General features: G+C 56.8%; 3 protein-coding genes across 8 annotated transcripts; 1 reads left to right on the plus strand and 2 right to left on the minus strand.

Annotated features, from left to right (window-relative positions):
* Positions 1-409: 409 nt before the first annotated feature.
* On the minus strand, positions 410-7,138 carry HSF4 (heat shock transcription factor 4). Its single transcript, XM_019656227.1, has 14 exons — positions 7,055-7,138; positions 5,395-5,532; positions 4,678-4,786; positions 4,459-4,586; positions 4,235-4,359; positions 3,913-3,988; positions 3,709-3,773; positions 3,072-3,174; positions 2,697-2,824; positions 2,350-2,577; positions 1,371-1,476; positions 1,208-1,273; positions 1,003-1,072; positions 410-706 (listed from the first exon to the last, which is right to left on the minus strand). The coding sequence occupies exons 2-14, from the start codon at positions 5,515-5,517 to the stop codon at positions 555-557; spliced, it is 1,479 nt and encodes a 492-aa protein (XP_019511772.1). The 5' UTR covers positions 5,518-5,532; positions 7,055-7,138; the 3' UTR covers positions 410-554.
* FBXL8 (F-box and leucine rich repeat protein 8) lies at positions 5,546-10,814 on the minus strand. The gene is made up of 3 exons (XM_019656159.1): positions 10,727-10,814; positions 8,009-8,205; positions 5,546-7,416 (listed from the first exon to the last, which is right to left on the minus strand). Exons 2-3 carry the CDS (start codon positions 8,158-8,160, stop codon positions 6,444-6,446), a joined length of 1,125 nt encoding a protein of 374 aa, XP_019511704.1. The 5' UTR covers positions 8,161-8,205; positions 10,727-10,814; the 3' UTR covers positions 5,546-6,443.
* On the plus strand, positions 10,095-17,492 carry TRADD (TNFRSF1A associated via death domain). 6 transcript variants are annotated; one of them, XM_019656175.1, is made up of 5 exons: positions 10,095-10,453; positions 13,933-14,091; positions 14,966-15,240; positions 15,323-15,515; positions 15,673-17,492. In XM_019656175.1, the coding sequence occupies exons 1-5, from the start codon at positions 10,363-10,365 to the stop codon at positions 15,981-15,983; spliced, it is 1,029 nt and encodes a 342-aa protein (XP_019511720.1). In that variant the 5' UTR covers positions 10,095-10,362; the 3' UTR covers positions 15,984-17,492. The 6 variants fall into 6 exon arrangements, with proteins under 6 accessions (XP_019511720.1, XP_019511740.1, XP_019511746.1 ...); XM_019656195.1 differs by lacking the exon at positions 10,095-10,453 and adding an exon at positions 10,662-10,779; XM_019656201.1 differs by lacking the exon at positions 10,095-10,453 and adding an exon at positions 10,721-10,742.
* The last annotated feature ends 538 nt before the right edge of the window (positions 17,493-18,030 follow it).

Consider the following 18,030-nt stretch of genomic DNA (forward strand, 5'->3'; position numbering starts at 1 on the left):
CCACGACCCCGGCTCCACGTACCCAGCACTTACTCTGCGCCTGGCAATTCCCAGGTGCTTTACTCCTAACTTCTTGTAGACCCCTCTTTATCTGTTACAGATAAGGCTCAGAGAAGGGGACCAGTTTACCCAGGATAATGCATTGCGGAGCTGCGTGTGAACCCCTGAGCCTCCACTTCCCGGAGGTTGCAGTGGCCACACACCAGCCTTGGATCCGGGACGGAGGATCGGCCTAAGAAGGAGAACTAGAAGCAGGCTCCCCAAGCACTCCACTCTCCAGGGGTTTCTCCATTAAAGCCCTAGGATCTGGATGCTAGTACAAATACAAAGTAGCCCCCACCCACCCATGACTTTTGTGCTCCCTGGTCGGTACAGAAAAGAGACCAAAAACACAGAAAAAAATGCGGTTTATGTGCAGGACTTGGTAATGGAAAGGGACCACCGAATAAGTAGGGTCTTGGCTCAGCCTCTGATAGGGGGCGCCAGGAAGCCGAGAAGGATCTGCGGCTGCAGGCCAGCCCCTCAATCAGGTTGGCTTCAAAGTGGAGAGCATCTCAGGGGGAGGGATCAGCGCCCTGGCCCAGGTAGGAGGCCGGGCTCTCAGGGGTGCTGTAAATGGTTAAAGCTCCAGGCAGGCCGAGAGCTGGGCTTCCCAAAGCCTCTTGGACGTCCAGCAGGAATGGTGCCCCAAGAGTGGAGTCCTTCCCTAGGAGGAGTGAGGCTGTACTCAGGAGGGAGAAACAGTTCCCCCTCCTTGGTTCCCCCTCCTTTCTTTAGGAAAGGAGAGCCTCACCTGCCTTGCCATCTAGTACATTAGGATGAAACATCATTTCTCAACCTCCCCACACTCATCCAGTAGCGAGGGGATGGGTGGCTTAAGTAGCTCTCTACAGGGCAGCCTGAACTGATGTCCCTCAAAACACAAATAGCCCAGCCTACCCAATCATGGTAGCACAGGTCATTCAGAGCCTCCCTCAGGTCCTGAGTCACCACTACCATTACCTGGGCCTGGAGAACTTAACCCCTTGACCGCCGGCTCAGTCTCACCCTTCTCTGGAACCAAGGGCTGCATCTGCATAAGAGAACCCCAGGAAGCAGCTGGGGAGGAGAGCTGGGGCTCTGGCTGAGAAAAAACAGCCATGGACCAAAGGGCTTGGCTCAGCAACCCCTAACTCCCTAACCTCCTCCCTCACCGTCCTCATTTTACCAGAGAAAGCTCCATGTCCAAGTCCATCAGGGTCCATTCCTGCCCTTGGAGGCTGGGGCCCAGTACCTGGGGGGAGTTCTGGGTCAGTGGTGCCTTCCCCAGGCTGCAGAAACAGCTGAACCCCACCAATTACCATGCTTCTGCTTGCTGAGGGTGTACTCACATCCAGGGGCCCTGCAGGCTCCACATTTTCAGGAGGGGCCCGAAGTAGCATTGGAAACAGCAGACTCTCTGGGCTCTGGCCCCGCTTCTCCAGGCCCAGAGGCCCCCTGTGTACAGAGAACTGCTATTGGCTTGCAGTACTCCCCACCCAATTAGGTTCCCAAGGAACCTGGAGACATTAGGATCTAAATCTGACAATATATAAAAAATGCTAGGAAAGGACCCTACACACACACACACACACACACACACACACACACACACACACACACACACACAGAGGGGCACATAAGAGTTCCTCGAGGGCCAGCCGGGTGGCTCAGCTGGTGAGAGTGCAACCTCTTAACAACAAGGTGCCAGTTCGACATCCACATGGGATGGTGGGCTGTGCCACCACTCCCAACTAGATTGAAAGCTGCAACTGGACTTGGAGCTGAGCTTGCACCCTCCACAACTAAGATTGAAGGACAACAACTTGACTTGGAGCTGATGGGTCCTGGAAAAACACAATATTCCCCTTCCCCGATTCCTCAACACTGTTTCCTTCCCCATTTCCCCAGTAAAATCTAAAAACAACCCCCAAAGTTCACAATGACTTCTTTAAAAAAAGTGCCTCTGCTTCCTACCTTTGGCCTAAGGTTTGGGGATATATCTTGGGATATGTCCCCTCCCTATGCAATTGTCAATACCAGTGCTTCTTAAACTGATGTGTACTTTACAATCTTTATAACCATCCCAATAAACTCATTTAAAATGCAGATTCCTGTGCCCCACCACATTGATGTTTCCACTTTCCAGGACCTCTGAGGCTGGTACTCCTTAGAGCAACTCTGAGAAATCAGGTCAGATAATAGTGCCCAACATCCCCCCAGCCACCAAGGGACAGACAAGGCTGAGAAGTTTCAGGGGACTAGTTAGTGCTGGTCTAACTGCAAAAGTGGACCACAGGGCTCACAGTCAAGAATGGGCTCGCTGCTCACCTGCCAGATACCTCCCTGGGACCCCTTGGTTCAGGCTGTTGGGCATTCCTGGGCCCCTCAGGGCTAAAGCTCCCTTTCCCTTCCAGGATGGCTTGTACCGCAGCCACAGGCAGCGGTGGGGGGACTGTCACGCAGAAGTCACACTCATTTGGGGCCTGGGCCAGCCCAGCCTTGTCTTCCCCTGCTGGGCTGGCTGGCTCCTCTTTGAGCAGTGTCAGGCCCTTCTCCCTGCACCAAAGAAAAGCTTCAGCCAGACCCAGGCACTGACGTCTCCCCTACAGCCATCTGTGCTGCCAGGCCCTTCCCCACAAGCTCCCCAGAGGGCTGCCCCTGTCTGTCCCTCTTACCTTTTGCCACCACTGGAGAGAGAAAGCCCGGTCCCTTCAGGGAATGGGGAGTCTTCCAGAATGTCAGAGATGATGGGGTTCCTGGCCCTGTAAGGGCTGCTGAGGCTCAAGGTGGTCTCTGGGAGAGGCTGTAAGTAGAACACTAGGCCCTGCCCTTCATCTGAAGCCGCAATGTGAGTCAGAACCCAACCAGTACCCACATGGACCAGGTCTAAAGGGGAAGGTTTGAAGTCCACGCCGGGGAGCCTGGTCTGGTGTGAGGGGAGAGAGGGGAGAGGCTGGCCTCCATTTTCTCTTCTTTTGGGGGAATAGAAAGGAATACATGCTTCATAAGCTCAAGGGTACCCTAGGGAAGGGAGGAGAAGCAAAACCTACCGACTGGATAAAGTAGGGGTCCTGCAGGAGGGCACCAGGTAGGGGGCAGGCACTGAATTTGGCCGGTGTTGGACATGAGCTCCCCTCATCCAGCATCAGGGACCTGTGCAGGGGGGAGGGGCACAGGCAGGGGGCTGGGCAGGTTCATCTCCCATGCCCCTTAGCCTGCACCACCTCCCTCCCACAGGCCCCAGCAGCCAAGTCAGCAGAGCTGAGGCCAGTTGCCAGGGCATCAGTCACATGTTGGAGGCAGAAGGGGCTCCCCCCAGAGGTGGAGGCCCTTTGGGGTTAGAAAGAGGAGGGAGGGAGCCTGACTTGAGCCCCAGACCCTCTGACGTTGGGATGCTTTGGGTTGAGGGGAAAGAGCCTGCTGAGGTAGAAATTTGGGGATAAGATCCTGGAACTGAGGGATCTGAGAGTGGGGGGGTTGGTGGTGAAATTGGAGGAGAGAGGAAAAGTCCTGAAAGGGGGCTCTTGGGGACATGGCTATGGGGTGAGGAAGACTGGTGGAAGGGGTGAGAATGAGGATTCTTGATGAAGAGTTTTCTGGAGAGGGAGTCCCTGTATGGGGACTCCAGCAGGAAGAGTGTTGAAAGAGGGGGTGGGGAGAGTGAGTGTCCCTGGCTTTCTCACTTACAGCTTTCTCTTAGCTCCTGCACTGCTGGACCCTCCCTGAAGTGGCCCAAAGAGGCACTGGATCAGCTGAAGAGGAGGTAAAGGGTTAATTCATCCTTTGGACCTTGCCCCCACCTTAACACGGCATTTCCAGGTAGGTTAGAGGACTGAGGGAGGAGGATATTCAGGGGTAGGAGAGAGAAGTGGGGTGGGGGGAGAGAAACACCTTGCCAATGACTCGGTGCTGCTGACCATGGCTCTGCCGCAGCGACACCACCTCCCTCCATAAGATCTCGTTCTGCCTGGGGGAAGGCGTGGGAGGGTGCTGAGACATCTGAGAATTCGCCCAGTCACCACCCCCCACAGAATGGCAGGCCCCAACATGCGACCACCAGGATAATCATCCACTGAGAACAGAGTTCTACAGCTTAGCCCATTTGTTTGGATGGAGGCGCCAAAGCATGAGAGAGGGAGCTGTCCAAAACCGCCTGGCGGCTAGTGTCATCTCTCCCAGACCCCCCTGCCCCCTCCCTGCCCTTCCCCCGCACTGCCTGAGCTCCCGCAGCCGTGCTTCGGTGCTCTCCTGTACTCCCCGCAAGGCCTGCACCTCGCTCAGCAGCCGGCCCAGGTCCTCCGGGCGCCAGCGGCCGTCGTCGCTGCGCAGCGCAGACACCTGCAGGTGGGAGGCACTGTCGGGCCTGAGTCGAATAGAACAGGGACAGCCGTCCTAACACCCTCACCCAAGTTTGCTGGTTCCTACATGCCGCCCCACCTTGCGCCGCACGCGTTCCAGTAGTTGCTCGCGGCCGCGCATGAAGCTCGGGTGCTGGAACTCGACGTGGTCGCGCTCAGGCCTGAGCAGGCCGCCTTGCTCGATGCTCACCACTTTCCGAAAACCATCTAGGGAGTGGGGTGTGGGGTCGTAAATTGCCCCATCCCGGAGGGCACCAGGTCCTCCACCCCCGCTTCCCGCCCAGCACTAGGGACTCACACATGTTGAGTTGCCGCACAAAGCTCGCCATGTTGCTGTGTTTGAAGTACTGGGGCAGCACTTCCTTGGAGAAGCGGCTCTGGTCGCTTACGAGGAAACTGGTCCCGCTCTGCTGAGAACGCCGGCGGCCCGCACACCCACCGTGCGGGCGGAGGCCGGACACCGTGAGAGGTGCCCGCCCATGGCCAGGCCCGCGCTCTGGCGCGCGCTCACATACACTCACACTCACTCTGGGGACTGTCACTTGTGGGGACACGGGAGACCAGGCTAGAACCAGCTCTGAGGCCTAGCCTGGGGCGGGCGACCACAGTAAATCCCTACCCCAACCCCACCCAGACTCCGTACTCGGTTCTCGGAAAGTAGGAGCAGAGGCTAGACCTGGGTCCCAGCCCTGAGATGTGACTCTGAGTTAGAACCAGACCCAGGCCTGCACCTCTGGTCTCTGTTTTCCAATCTGTCTGATGACGTGGGGTGGGAAGTAAATGACCACAAAGATCTGTCTGGCTCTAGATTTCCAGAAAGCTCCCACCCTTTCCTCGGCCCGGAGGAAGTCGCCTCACCTACATCTTCCACACTCCCTCCAAGATAACTACCCTGGGCAGCTGAATTGAGGGACCCACAGGCGCATCCCAGGCCACGGTTGGGTGGGCATGGATGTTCACTGACGTGGAGGGATCCCGGGTACCACTGGGTTAGTCGAGGGGCCCCAGCCCTCACCGGGCTCCAGCGGATCAGGTGGTCGGTGCTGGGGTCACCCACCAGCGCCCACAGCTTGCCGAGGAAGGCAGGCACGGGGCTGGGGCCCGGTTCCGTGGGCAGCGCGGCTGGCGCTTCCTGCATGGCGCAGTCTCGGCCCTGCAAAACGATCCGGGCTTGTCAAAGCCTGAAAAGTGCTGTGTTTGCCGCCCGCCCCGCCCTACTCCGCCTCCCGGAGCTGGGTCAGGTGGGGGCCACGTGCGAACCCGCGGGGGCGGGTCTCAGACCCCGGCCTCAGCATCAGCAGACAGAAAGGGCAGGCTGGGATCGGCTGTGTATGAAGGGGTGCGGTGGGAAGGGAGACCTGGGTTCGAGTTCCACCCTTCTCATGCCTGCTGTTTCCCGTTTTTGGGGGTGGGGTGGGAGGAGAGAGGGAGAAATAGCCCGTTACAGCCTGGTGTGGGCTGCGGAAGTCCTAGAAGGTTATGGCTGTGGGCACAGTGAAGCCCAGGGTACAGCGGGCAGAGAGGGACAGACAGGGAAGGGAGGGGGTGAGAAGTGGACACCTTTCCGCCAAACTGTAGGGCGGAATTCCAAGGATGTGGGGTGCTCTCTGCCCTGTCTCCCGCAACCGCATCAGTACACCGGAACTTGAGGTCTTGCTGTCTCTCACCCTGTCCAGACTGCTCCTCGGGCCTCTGCGGGCTCCCCGCCCTCCCCCTCTAGAGAAGACCCGGTATTTCACAGGATGCAGGGTTTATTTCACACTCACTCCTGAGGTCCGGCCTGCGCCTGTGTCATCCCCTCCCACCCCATGCCGGGGACGCAGAGCTAGCGCAGCGTTTGCAGAAGAGGGAGGTTGGAGGGGGATGATTCCAGTACAGGGACTGTAGGTGTCGGCAGATGTTGAGAGCACCGAGTGGACTCAGGGGTCCCACACGCCATCCCCAAGAGGCAACAGAGTCCTGAAGGAGCAGGTTAGCAGTTGGCGTGTGCCTGGGCAAACCCATCCAGCATCTTAGAAGCCACTCGTAAGCTGGGGCAGGGGGTGGGGGGACAGGTTCGCCCTATCACGCCACAAGCACGGGCCTCCAGGGATGTGGTTGCCGTGTTAGTTTAAGAGTGTAACTGCGCAGGCGCGGGCAGTGAGTGCGAAAGGCGTGCAGAACCGAGGGTCGTACTAGGCAGAAGCAGTGTACTTCGTGTAGGCCCGCGCAGCGCGCCGCCAGCAACTCCAGGGCGGCGTCCAGCTCCGTGGAGGCGGAGGCGCGCACCTCGAGCACGCGCAAAGTTGCGCTGTAATGCTGTGCAGCGAAGCGCAAGGGGCCTACAGTGTCCGCAGAGAGGCAGAGGCGAAGCGCAGCCACGGGTACTGCAGGCTGCAGGACGCGCGCCACGCTCTCAGCAGGTATTGCCGGTTCCAGTTCCAGCTCCACGGCCAGTCCAGGGTGGCGGCGGCGCAACGCGGCCCAGGCTTCATCGGGTAGAGGGGGTGCACGTGCGTCCTCGGGGCACGCGCATCGAAGGGCCAGGAGAGTGAAAGGCGCGCGGTGCGGCGCCATCAGCACCTGGAGGGCTGTGTACGACAGGCTGGCTAGGTGCAGGCCGAGGGCGCGCAGGTGCGGGCAGGCTTCTAGTAGCTTGAGCACGGACCCCGGACCCACGCTGCCCACCAGCGTACTGTTGTTCAGGAAAAGGCTGCGGAGCTCGGGGCAGCCGCGTGCCACCTGCAGCACTAGCTCGTCGTCTAGAGTGAAGGGCAAGCGCCGCAGGTCAAGGTGATGCAGCTCGCGGGCGGCCCGGCAGATGGCGTGCACGGCGTCCAGGACGTCGCGGCCAGCGTCGAAGAGTGGTTTCTCTCCTCGGCACTCCAGGCAAAGGCCTCGAAGCCCCGGGGAACGTCCCGCCAGTGAGGTCAGCAACTCCGTGGCCGACCGGCGGCTCGGCTCCTTCGACGACTCAAATTCCAGGCGTAGGTTGTGAATATGGTCGAGGCAGGCGGACAGATATGGTAGCAGTATGCCTTCTCGCTCAAAGTCGCAACTTGGGGTTAGAGTGGTGGAGAAAAGGCATCGGCCATGTCCCCGCGAGCCGAAGGGAAGCCTCTACCCATTCCTCAGCTTGGGTGCCAGATACCATCCCCTGTTCCTGCCCCCTACCCACACAACCCTCTCTGTCCCGACCTTTCCTGGTTGCCCCATGGTAGCCACAATGCTAGGAGGGAACGCCCATCCTAGCAAATTCTGAAGACTTCTCATGCGTCTGCCATTAGTTGAAACCCTGGCAGGGAGAGCCAATGATATTTTAGGAACTGGGCTTTCTCAGCGGTCTCTAAGGAGGCGGGGCATGGCCAAGTTTACATTCCTCCCGTCACTCCTTAGCTGAATGACCTGCAGGAAGTGATTAATCTCTGCCTCAAGTTCCTACTTGTGCAATGGAGATAATACTACCTATTAATTAATATATGTAAGGCACTTAGAACAATGGTTGGTACACAGTAGGTGGCCAAGAAATGTTAGTAATGATTATGCTTTTTAATATGGGGAGAGTCACTGAATCTCCCCAACCCCTGACTCTATGGAGAGAGGGAGGAGGGGGAGGGTGGCAGGAAGAAGGAGGGGAGAAGCCAGCTTACCTGATGTTCGTGTCGTGCCACACGGTGCTGCAGGTGGCAGCAGCAGCCCAGGCTCTGCAGACCCTGGAGGCAGCAGCTCGGTCCCGCAGGGGCAGGTGGCGGAAGATGAGCGCCAGCACCTCCTCAGGCATTTGCTCTCCAGACTCGGCCATTGCCTGGCGCTGGATGGAGGCTGCGCTACTTCCAGCAACTCTGGCCTGGAGAGAGAGGGCCGTCCCTGGGCTCAGGAAGGCCAGAGTGTTGAAGGGGACACTGGAACCTATATATAGAAATGCTTGTGGCCCAGGAGCTGCTGTATAATTTGCACCCGGTGCAAAATGAAAATGTGGTGCTCTTTGTTCAAAACATTATTAAGAATTTCAAGGGCAAGCCTAGTGGCACGATGGTTAAGAACTGGCTTGGGATGCCAGAGGGCCCCGGTTCGGATCCCACATATGAGGGCCAGTGACACTGCCCTCCACAGGTAAGATGCTGTACAACAGCTCAACCTGGAGCTGGGCTGCTGTGAGTCACCGGAGACGGCGTAGGCTGCAGCCCCTGTGGCAGTGTGTTGCCATGGGCTACCGTATGTAGCCAGCAGCCAGCTTGAGCGGCCAGCAGCCGCAGTGAGCGGCTGTCCAGAAGCCAGCAACTGATCTGCCTCACCCAGGAAGAGCACAATGATGGTGCCAACTTGGGCCAGTGAAGCAACGTCCTCCACAACTAGACTGAAGAACAAAAAAATCCCCACGACAGCAACTTGTCTATTCCCCTTTCCCCAATTCTCCAGCGCTGTTCCCATCCCCCCAATTCTCCAATAAAAATTAAAAAAAAAAAAAAGAGTTGGCTTGGGAACACGACCTCTGAGCAGCAGGGGCGCTGGTTCGGATTTTATATGGGCCAGTGACGCTGCGCCCTCTGCAGCTAAGATGGTGAACAACAGGTGGACCTGGAGCTGGGTTGCTGTTGAGTGGCTGGTGACAGTGTAGGCTGCAGTGGGCTGCTGTAAGCTACTGTGAGTGGCCAGTAGCCAACATAAGCAGCTGGTGTGAGCTGCTGTGAGCCCCTGTGAGTGGCCTTCCAATGGCCCACAACCGATCTGCCTCTCCTGGGAAGAGTGCAATGATCACAGTACCAACATGGGCCAGGGAAGTGATGTCCTCCACAACTAGACTGAAGAACAAAAGTACAGAAACTTGTCTGTTCCCCTTCCCTGATTCCCCAACGCTGTTCCCTCCCCCAATTCCCCAATAAAATCTTAAAAGAAAAAAAGAATTTCAAGTCAGTGACAACAGGGCATTTAACCAAGTAATTGAATCAAGCATGGAGTCCTGTGCGACTGCAGAGGTCTCAGACCCATGAAGTCGGCCCTGGACCCCCATAGGATTTATGATTCTCCTTTAAACTAGTTATCACTTATTTTTAAAAAATCCCCATTTTACACACTATTAGAAGGAACGCAACCATGACCTATGCACAAAGTTAATAAAGCCGAATATCCAGATTTTGGACGATGCTATTGGATCTTCCTCTCAGTTACTAAAGTCTTTCCGGAAAGCCTGATTTAGTAGGTGGGTCCGCGGAATCCACTTGTATTGTGAACAAGTGTCCGGTGATTATGTAGCCCCGTGCTATCTGAGAAGCCCTTATTTCAGTGGCCCTTCTGGTGGGGCTTGAACCCAGTCCTTCCTTAGTACTCAGGGTCAAAGCTGGAAGGGAAGCAGTTCCGTGACCCCTGGAAGATTAGTCTGGCAGTTGTGTACGTGTGTAGGGAAGCAGGGGGAGACGAGGCGTGTTCTCTCAGCTGGGGGCGGTGGGGAGGACTGGGTTGTCCAGAGTCGGGGCTTGTGCAGCGCTCTCCAACTTCCCCAGGAAAGAGTAGGGCCTAGGAATCTGAATTTCAAGAAGCGTGGGTTGACTCCACAGGTCCCAAGTTGAGAAACCCTGTCCTAGCCCCGCCAGTCACAAGTGAGTGACGATAGAGAGTGACGATAGGGTTAATCGGGCAGGAGTATTAGAGATTTTTAATTGGCAGAGATCACAAGCCAATCAGGAGACGGGGACGCGGGTGGGGCACCGCTGTATCCTCCCACAAAGGGGAGGCTCCTTCCCTTCTTCCACTTCGCAGAGGAGAGGTCCTGGGAGCTTCCAATGAAAGGCGGGTGGGAGAAAAGCTTGGGCGCGAGGGGCTCTGGGTTCAAGTTCGATCCTGACCTCGGAAGAGCCCAGGCTCCCTTGGAGGAGGTTTAGGCTCAGCTGGAATTCTGCAGACCCAGCCCGAAGTGCGGGCTTTCCGGGGCGGGCGTTGTTGGAAAGTGTGCGTCCTCTTTGAAGTTGCCAATTTTAAGGTGCTTGAAGGTTTTTGTACACATTTAATGTGTACACCACCTGCCGGTTTTCTATTTTCCCATATTTTCCAAGCCAACGGCCCTTGCTGGAATTTGCACGTGTATCCTGGAGCTTCAGGTACCCCCTCGGTCAGGCTTGAACCTGGGATCCACCAGCACCCCGTTCTGAGTGTCAGGGAGTAGCAGAGATCATTGAGCTCGAACCCTAGAAGGCACCAGAAAATTCTGGTCCCCAAGGGACGTCCCCTTGTTGATTCGTCCGTTTCCCGCCGGAGGAAGCGGGGCAGCTCTCACCCTGGAGCCCTACGGCCTCGTAAGAACCGCAAGTCCCTGAATCCCCTTTCCGCGGGCAGTTTTTCCTACCGTCTAACCTCGGGTGCCAGTGTCTTACCTGCTCAGTGGACCAGGTGGGCTTTGCCCAGAGGCTGGGGACTCTCAGTGGAGGTCAGTGGGCTAGAAGGAGCCGCGGGGCACAGGAGGGGCGGGACGCCGGGGCGGACGGGGCGGCTCGGGCTGGGGCGCCGCCCCTGCGCTCCGCGCACACCCGGAAGCAGCGCGAGTCCAGTGGAGCCCGGCGGGAGTGGAAGTCGGGGCCGGGCCAGGGCGGCCAGGTTAGTGCAGAGGGTGGGTGGGATTCCCGGTGTGGGGGGGAGCAGAGGTGGATCCTGGCTCAGGAGCGTTGGTGCGGCGCGGTTGTCACCCGCGGCTGCCCGGGCCAGGTGGGTGCGGCGGCCTATTGGGCTGTTTCCGTGGGAGGCGGGAGAGAGGGTACTGACTTTGGCCCCCGCAGGTTCCTTGTCCTAGCTAGGGGCTTTCGAAAGGCCGCAGGGCTTTGAGGGTGAGAGGGAGGGGCTAGTTCTGAACGGATCTGTGAGCGGAGACCCCTTGCCCGCCCCAGCCAGTGGCGCCTGCGAAACAAACACCAACGTGAGGGTGGGATAGTGAGAGGCTGGGGAGCTTCTCTTAAGAGCACCGAAGCGGCGCGGCTGAGCAGGGGGCGCGCCTGCCTGGATCCTGGAAGTCCAAGGCTTTCAGTCCTAGAGGGGCCACGCCCGCAGGCCGTCACCGCCCACCCTGCTGCCTGGGAACTGTTAGACTGTGTTAACGGGGCGCTGGCTACTGGTGGTAGGGGCGTATTTTCTTGAGTCGGTACCCACGTGTCCCTCAGTCCCAGGTCAGGTAAGCGTTTCCAGGTCCAAAGAAAGGCGGACTCCGGGTGGGTGAGCGCGGGGCTTCCCAAGGAGGGGCTTCTGTGGAAGGACAGTAGGAAAAAGTTCCCAAGGGAACTATGGGAGCCAAGGGATCCCGCCGACCGGTATGACTTCTCCCATTTGTCCAGTCCTAGTGAGTGTGATGGCACATCCCCCAAGCCTCCAGGTTTCCAGTGCCCCTTGGTAGGCCTGAAGGGTAAACTCTGGCCCAGTTCTCCCTAACTCCCTCCCCGCCCCCAACATCACTTCCACCCCTTGGGGCAGGACCATATCCATCCTGTCAGCACCCTCACTTGAGAGAAAGAGGAAATGTTTCCAGGGCATGTTCCTATACTCTTCTACAGCCTGGGCCACTCCCCCAGGGCTCCCCAACTTGTCTTCCTACCACTTGTGGTCTCATTCGTCACTTAGTGAGTCTAACTTTTTTTTTTTTTTTGCTTTTTAAGAAAAACATTTTGCCTTTTTAATACAAAGGAAATGTGTCTAATTTATAAATAGAATGTTAAATACAATGAAAATTAAAATCCCCCAAATCTCCTCCCACCCCCATAGACTACTGTTTTGGGTAAATACACAAGTATTCATATGTTTTCTATCAAAAGGTTATTGTCAGGGGAGGGGGGACTCAAAAGGCGTGTCCCCTGTGCTCAGACCTAGATTAGGACCATCAGCAGGTATCATTTCTCTTACCAGGTCTGAATGATGCTGGAGGGCTCCTCCCCATTTATTGTCCCAGCTTTGGCTCTCAGGTTAAGGTCTGGGGGCAGATCTTAATCAGCCTCTGCTTTGAGCTCAGGATTCCTATTCCCTCCCCAACAATGTCCAAGAATTGTGGTCCAGGTTCCTTCTGGCTTCCCTCCCCTGAGGTTCCCTGTCCCTCAGGTAAATGGATGCCAGCTGGGGCCACCCTATCTGTCCCGCCCAGAGCAATGACGTCCAGGGTGCTCACAGCTGGGGCTCAGCACCCCTTCTAGATCTCCGTATGTAAATGCTGAAGACCAGAGATTTGAAAAGTGTGGTAGATGGGGCAGGAGGTGGGGTCTTGAGCCTATGTTTCAAGAGTGGAATGTTGCCTCCGGTGAGATGGTGAGAAAGAGGCAGGGCAGTTTCCCACCTCCTTCTTCATGGGAGGCCACTGAACTGAGGCTCAGTGCAGTGGTTCCCTGGCTCGGAATTTTGCCCCCCACTCCCCAGGATTTTGTCAGATGATGGAGGAGATTCTAGCACCAAGGGGCTTTGGCTCTGTCTGGACAGGGGAGAAATCTGTAATATTGGGTTGTCGGAAAAGTCATGACATATTTTTTCTATTTTTTTCGTTGCAAAAATGCATCATGACTTTTCCGACAACCCAATAGAACAAATTGAGTTGCATAAGACAAAAGCCCAGTTCCAAGGACTTTAGAACAAAAAGGAATGATTTAGCTCACATGAATGAAAAGTCCAGGGTACAGCTAGAGGCAGGGGTATAGTGTGGTTATGAGTGCACCTCTTCATCTCTGGGCACTGCTTTCTTCTGTCAGTTTCATTCTCAGCCAGGCTCTTCCCAAGCAGTGGCAAAGGAGACTCACCACCCTTCCTTTCAGCTCAGCCTCAAAAGAAGGGAAATCACTCCTTTTTCCTATTGATCCAGCCAAAGTTGCAGGTTGATTGTAATTGGTCCAACTTGAATCTACCCAACTCTGAGCTAATCATTTCAGAAAGGTGGATGGAATATGCAGATTGGCCAGGCCTGTTTCACATGCCAACACCTGGACTAGGGAGTGGGGTCTGCCCTCCCAATAGGCACATGGATTGAGAAGAGGGAAGTAGGAAGGCCCCAAAGGTCAGTCAGCACCTGGGAAGGGAATGTGGGTAGGCACAAACTACAGGTGTCCTTTGAAGTGAAAAAAAAACAAAACAGGATTATAGTAGGAATGTAGGTGAGAAAACTGCTGTGGGGAAGGGGGAGCTTTGATCCCACAGGGATCCTGGGGGCTCAAGTTTAAGCTGAGGACATACCAGGGCATGGTTCCGGTTGGCTGTGGGACATAGGTACCATTCAGGATGAAGTTGTCTCCTGTCAGCTTTGGTAAGAGACACCCTGGCCTGAGGAGGGCACAGAACTTCTCTGCCTCCACTGGAGGACAGTACCTCTCCTCTCCTGCCACTATCACCCTGGGTTCTTTCTCTGAGGAGGAAGTGGAGGGACAGTCCTCACTGCAATTTTGGGCTGAGCTGGGCTGGATTGTGCAGAGCCAGACACAAAGGGCTGCCTGTGGGATGATGAACATTCTCTCACAGGTGTGCCAGGTGCCAACTGAGGAGGGGACAGCTGGGCCACGTGGGACTGGACGGTTGTTTCCAGGGCTGGGGTGGGAGTAATCTGGATGCCTGTCTGCATCTCCAGGAGGCAAGATGGCGGCTGGGCCAAAGGGGCTTGAGGAGTGGGTGGGCAGCGCGTACCTGTTTGTGGAGTCCTCGCTGGACAAGGTGGTCCTGTCGGATGCCTACGCTCACCCCCAGCAGAAGGTGGAGGTGTACAGGGCTCTGCGGACTGCATTGGCAGGTGCGTGGTTGAGCGGGCACTTGAGCGGAAAGGGCCGACCTGGGGGCTTTTTGTGGGCGGGGTCAGGGCTGATACCCCACGTCTTCAGCTCTGAGGGCCTGTGCTTAACTACCGCGTTAGGGAAAAGATTTGATGGGGCGGAGAGGAGGTGGACAACTGGTTTCGTAGGCTGTCTTCTCTGTTACATACGTGTGCCCTTGGGTGTAGACATGTGTCCCGGTGTCTTTGTAAGATCTACCTAGTTGTGCACTAACGTCCCACTGCTCTATGTCCCCCACTCCCCAGACCAGCATACTCACTGCTTTCTACTAATTGCGCATACCTCTGTTTTTCTCTCTTACTGCTGCATTCCTTTCCCAAGACCCCTTCCCAGTACCTACCTTTCAGGTCCCCCTTTCCCATGTCAGGGCAGGACCAGAGGCAGAAGCCGGTTGGGGGATCCGGCCGGGGCCCCAGAGCGGCAAGAGCCCCTCTCCTTGCGGGGCAGCCGGAGCCGCGCTTGGAGGCGGAAGATATGAGACCTCCTGCCCCTCCCCTGTCCCGCTGGCCGCCTGCCCAGATGGCTTGGCTGCCCAGGGCATATTCTCTAACTGTGCTGCAGTCTCTCCCCAAGTCCCTTTTGCCCACCTTAATTTGGGGCTCTAGGGATGGGGCTAGGAGGGCACCAACTCCGCCTAAGTATGCTCCCTATGGTAGGTCTTTGCCTTCATTCTGGGTTGTTGCTGTTTGCCTCCCAATTTTGTTTCCCGGCTGGGAAACTTTGGGGTATCCCCGTGCCCCCAGGTCTGGGGATGGGGAGGGCTCTGACCACGGACCTCACCCCTCCTGCGCCCCGCATGGGGACCGCCTGGCGCCTGACTGCCCGCCTCGGCAGAAAGCGGGAGCCCAGACGTGCTGCAGATGCTCAAGATTCACCGCAGCGACCCGCAGCTGATCGTGCAGTTGCGTTTCTCCGGGCGCCAGCCCTGCAGCCGCTTCCTCTGCGCCTACCGCGAGGGGGCGCTGCGCACCGTGCTGGAGAGCCGCTTGGCTGCGGCGCTCGCCCTGCGCTCCATGCCGTTGCAACTGGAGCTGCGCGCCGGCACGGAGCTGCTGGATGCCTTGCTCACGGAAGAGGAGCGCTGTTTGAGTTTCATCTTCGCCCAGAAGGTGCGGCCGGGCTGGGGTCAGGACGGGGTGGTGCGGGGATCAGTACCTAAGACCCCCACCAACACCGTACTCCGCTCCCTAGCCCGACCGGCTCCGGGACGAGGAACTCGTTGAGTTGGAGGATGCGCTCCGGAATCTGACGTGCGGCTCCGGGGGCCAGGGTGGCGATGTGGAGGTCGCTCCAGCCCCCGCGCAGTCCCTGGTGCCCTCTACGTCGGAGGAGAAGCGGCCGCCGCCATCTGGCCAGACATTTCTGTTCCAGGGTCATCCCGTAGGTGAGGCGCGCACGGACAGGCAGAGGCAGGGTCACCGGCAAGATGGAGTTGGGGAAGGAGTGAGGTCTGGGCCGGGAAATCGCTGGGCGGGAATAGCAAGGTACCGGCTCTGTGGCTCCCTGAGCTTACTCCGCTTCCAACTCCCCCCAACCCGCAGTGAATCGGCCGCTAAGCCTGCAGGACCAACAGACGTTCGCGCGCTCCGTGGGCCTCAAATGGCGCAAGGTGGGGCGCTCTCTGCAGCGTGGCTGTCGAGCGCTGCGGGACCCGGCTCTCGACTCCCTGGCCTATGAATACGAACGAGAGGGGCTGTACGAGCAGGCCTTCCAGCTACTGCGGCGCTTTGTGCAGGCCGAGGGCCGCCGCGCCACGCTGCAGCGCCTGGTGGAGGCGTTGGAAGAGAATGAGCTCACCAGCCTGGCAGAGGACTTGCTGGGCCTGGAGAATCCTGATGGCAGCCTGCCCTAGGCTGGGTACCAGACAAAAGGGCGGTCAGCCAGTTGCCCAGCCAGGATTTGGAGCACCTGGATGTAACCCTAGGTCCCCTTCTGCTGCTACTGCTGACCTCCTGTTCACCCACAGGACCCTGAGAGACCACAATTACAACCCTACTTAGCCGAGCTGCTGGGCAGAGTTGACCGCCTTGAATGCTGGAGTGCCATTGAGGATTCTGCCCCACATACATACACACAGGATGGCCTGCTGCAGACGGGGGCCTCAGTCACCCACCCTAGAAGAGGGGTTTCAGGCCAGCCCTTACCTCTTCACTCATTGAACAATCACTCAATAGGCACCAGCTGTGTCTTAGGCATCATCCTGGGTACTGCAAATACTGTGGTAAACAAGATAGAGGAATCCTGCCTGTCCCCATTTCACACTCAGTGTAGGACTCCGAATATTAAGCAACAGTAATAAAATATTACCTGTTTCTTGATGTGAAAAATACAAGAAGTTGTGGGAGCACTGGGCAGGGGCCTAACCCAGCTTAGGGGTTAGGCTTCTTGGGAGAGATAGGAGTATGAATAGGGGGAGAGGGGAGGGTTCTGAGAGAAGGATAATGTCCTGGGCATAGCCAGCCTCGGGTGAGGACTAAAACAAGGTAAGCGGAATGGTAGACGAACAGAAAGTTTGAATGGCTGGATCTAGGAGTAGGTAGATTTGCAGAGAGACCAGTTGGTGAGTGGGAGAGGCAGATAGTGTGAGGTCTGGTGAGCCATTTTACAGAGTGGATTTTATCCCGAGGCCAGTGAGTAGCCTTTAAAGGGGAGGCTGGTGAGGATGCAGTGAGAGAGAGGTCAGTGGCCCAGGCTGGGGCAGTGGCAGCAGAGATGGAGTAAAGGGGTGAACACCAAGAGTAGTTCAGGGAAGGATAACAGACCTGGTGACACTGGATGAGGAATGAGGTAAGAGGACCACTCACTGCCTTTGCCAGTTGGATGGAGGGTGAAGCTTCTTGCTGAGATGGGGGCATGGGGGAGATGAAGTGCTTGGTCTATTTGGCATAAGTTGGGCATGATGTTCCTGTAGAACATCCAGGGAGAGAGTCTGAGGACAGCTGGATCTATAGTTTTGAGTTCAGCAGAGAGTCAAGGCTAAACAATCATGAATGGACAGGTGGTAGTAGTGGATGGGGTGGCTCAGGGAACGGTCCTGAAGGATACTAACCAGAAAAGGAGTACCCCAAACAGGGAGGAGGAAAACCAGATTTGGAAGCCAGGGGAATTCTCACCTGCTGTGATGGAAGCTGCAGATCAGTTAAGGCTGAGGAGTGTTGCTGGAGTCAGGGAAAAGGCTACTAGGTGGGGGATGTTTCTGGGACCTAATGGGGACAGCCTGAAGCCAGACCACAGGAGGGATGGGAGGTGAGGCAGTAGAGAAAATCGTAACAGAAGACTCCTGAGAAGTCTGTGAACAGGAGAATGAAGCTCAGGAGGGAGGTTTTTTTTTTTTTTTAAAGATTTTATTGGGGAATCGGGGAAGGGGAACAGACAAGTTGCTGACCTTTTGTTCTTCAGTCTAGTTGTGGAGGATGTCGCTTCACTGGCCAATGTTAGTATTATCATTGCGCTCTTCCCGGTGAGGCAGATTGGTCTCCAGTCACTGGACGGCCACACCAGGAGGCTCTTGGCAGATCACGTCAGCTGCGAGTGGCTCTCGGTAGCTTATGGGAGCCCACCCCAGCTCCACTGCAGCCTATGCTGTATCTGGGGACTCATGGCATCCCAGCTCGAGGCTGAGCTGCTGTTCACCATTTTAGCTGTAGAGGGCGCAGCGTCATTGGCCCTAATGTGGGATCCAAACGGCAGGGGAGGGGGTATGGAGGGGAGGGCTGCTGCTCAGAGCTAGGGTCTTAAGCCAACTCTTTTTTTTTTTTAAGATTTTTTTTTGGGGGGGAATTGGGGGATGGGAACAGCGCTGGGGAATCGGGGAAGGGGAACAGACAAGTTGCTGTCGTTTTGTTCTTCAGTCTAGTTGTGGAGGATGTTGCTTCACTGGCCCAAGTTGGCACCATCAT

The sequence above is a fragment of the Hipposideros armiger genome, unplaced genomic scaffold (genome assembly GCF_001890085.2).
Source record: "Hipposideros armiger isolate ML-2016 unplaced genomic scaffold, ASM189008v1 scaffold_9, whole genome shotgun sequence".
Taxonomy (NCBI): Eukaryota; Metazoa; Chordata; class Mammalia; order Chiroptera; family Hipposideridae; genus Hipposideros; species Hipposideros armiger.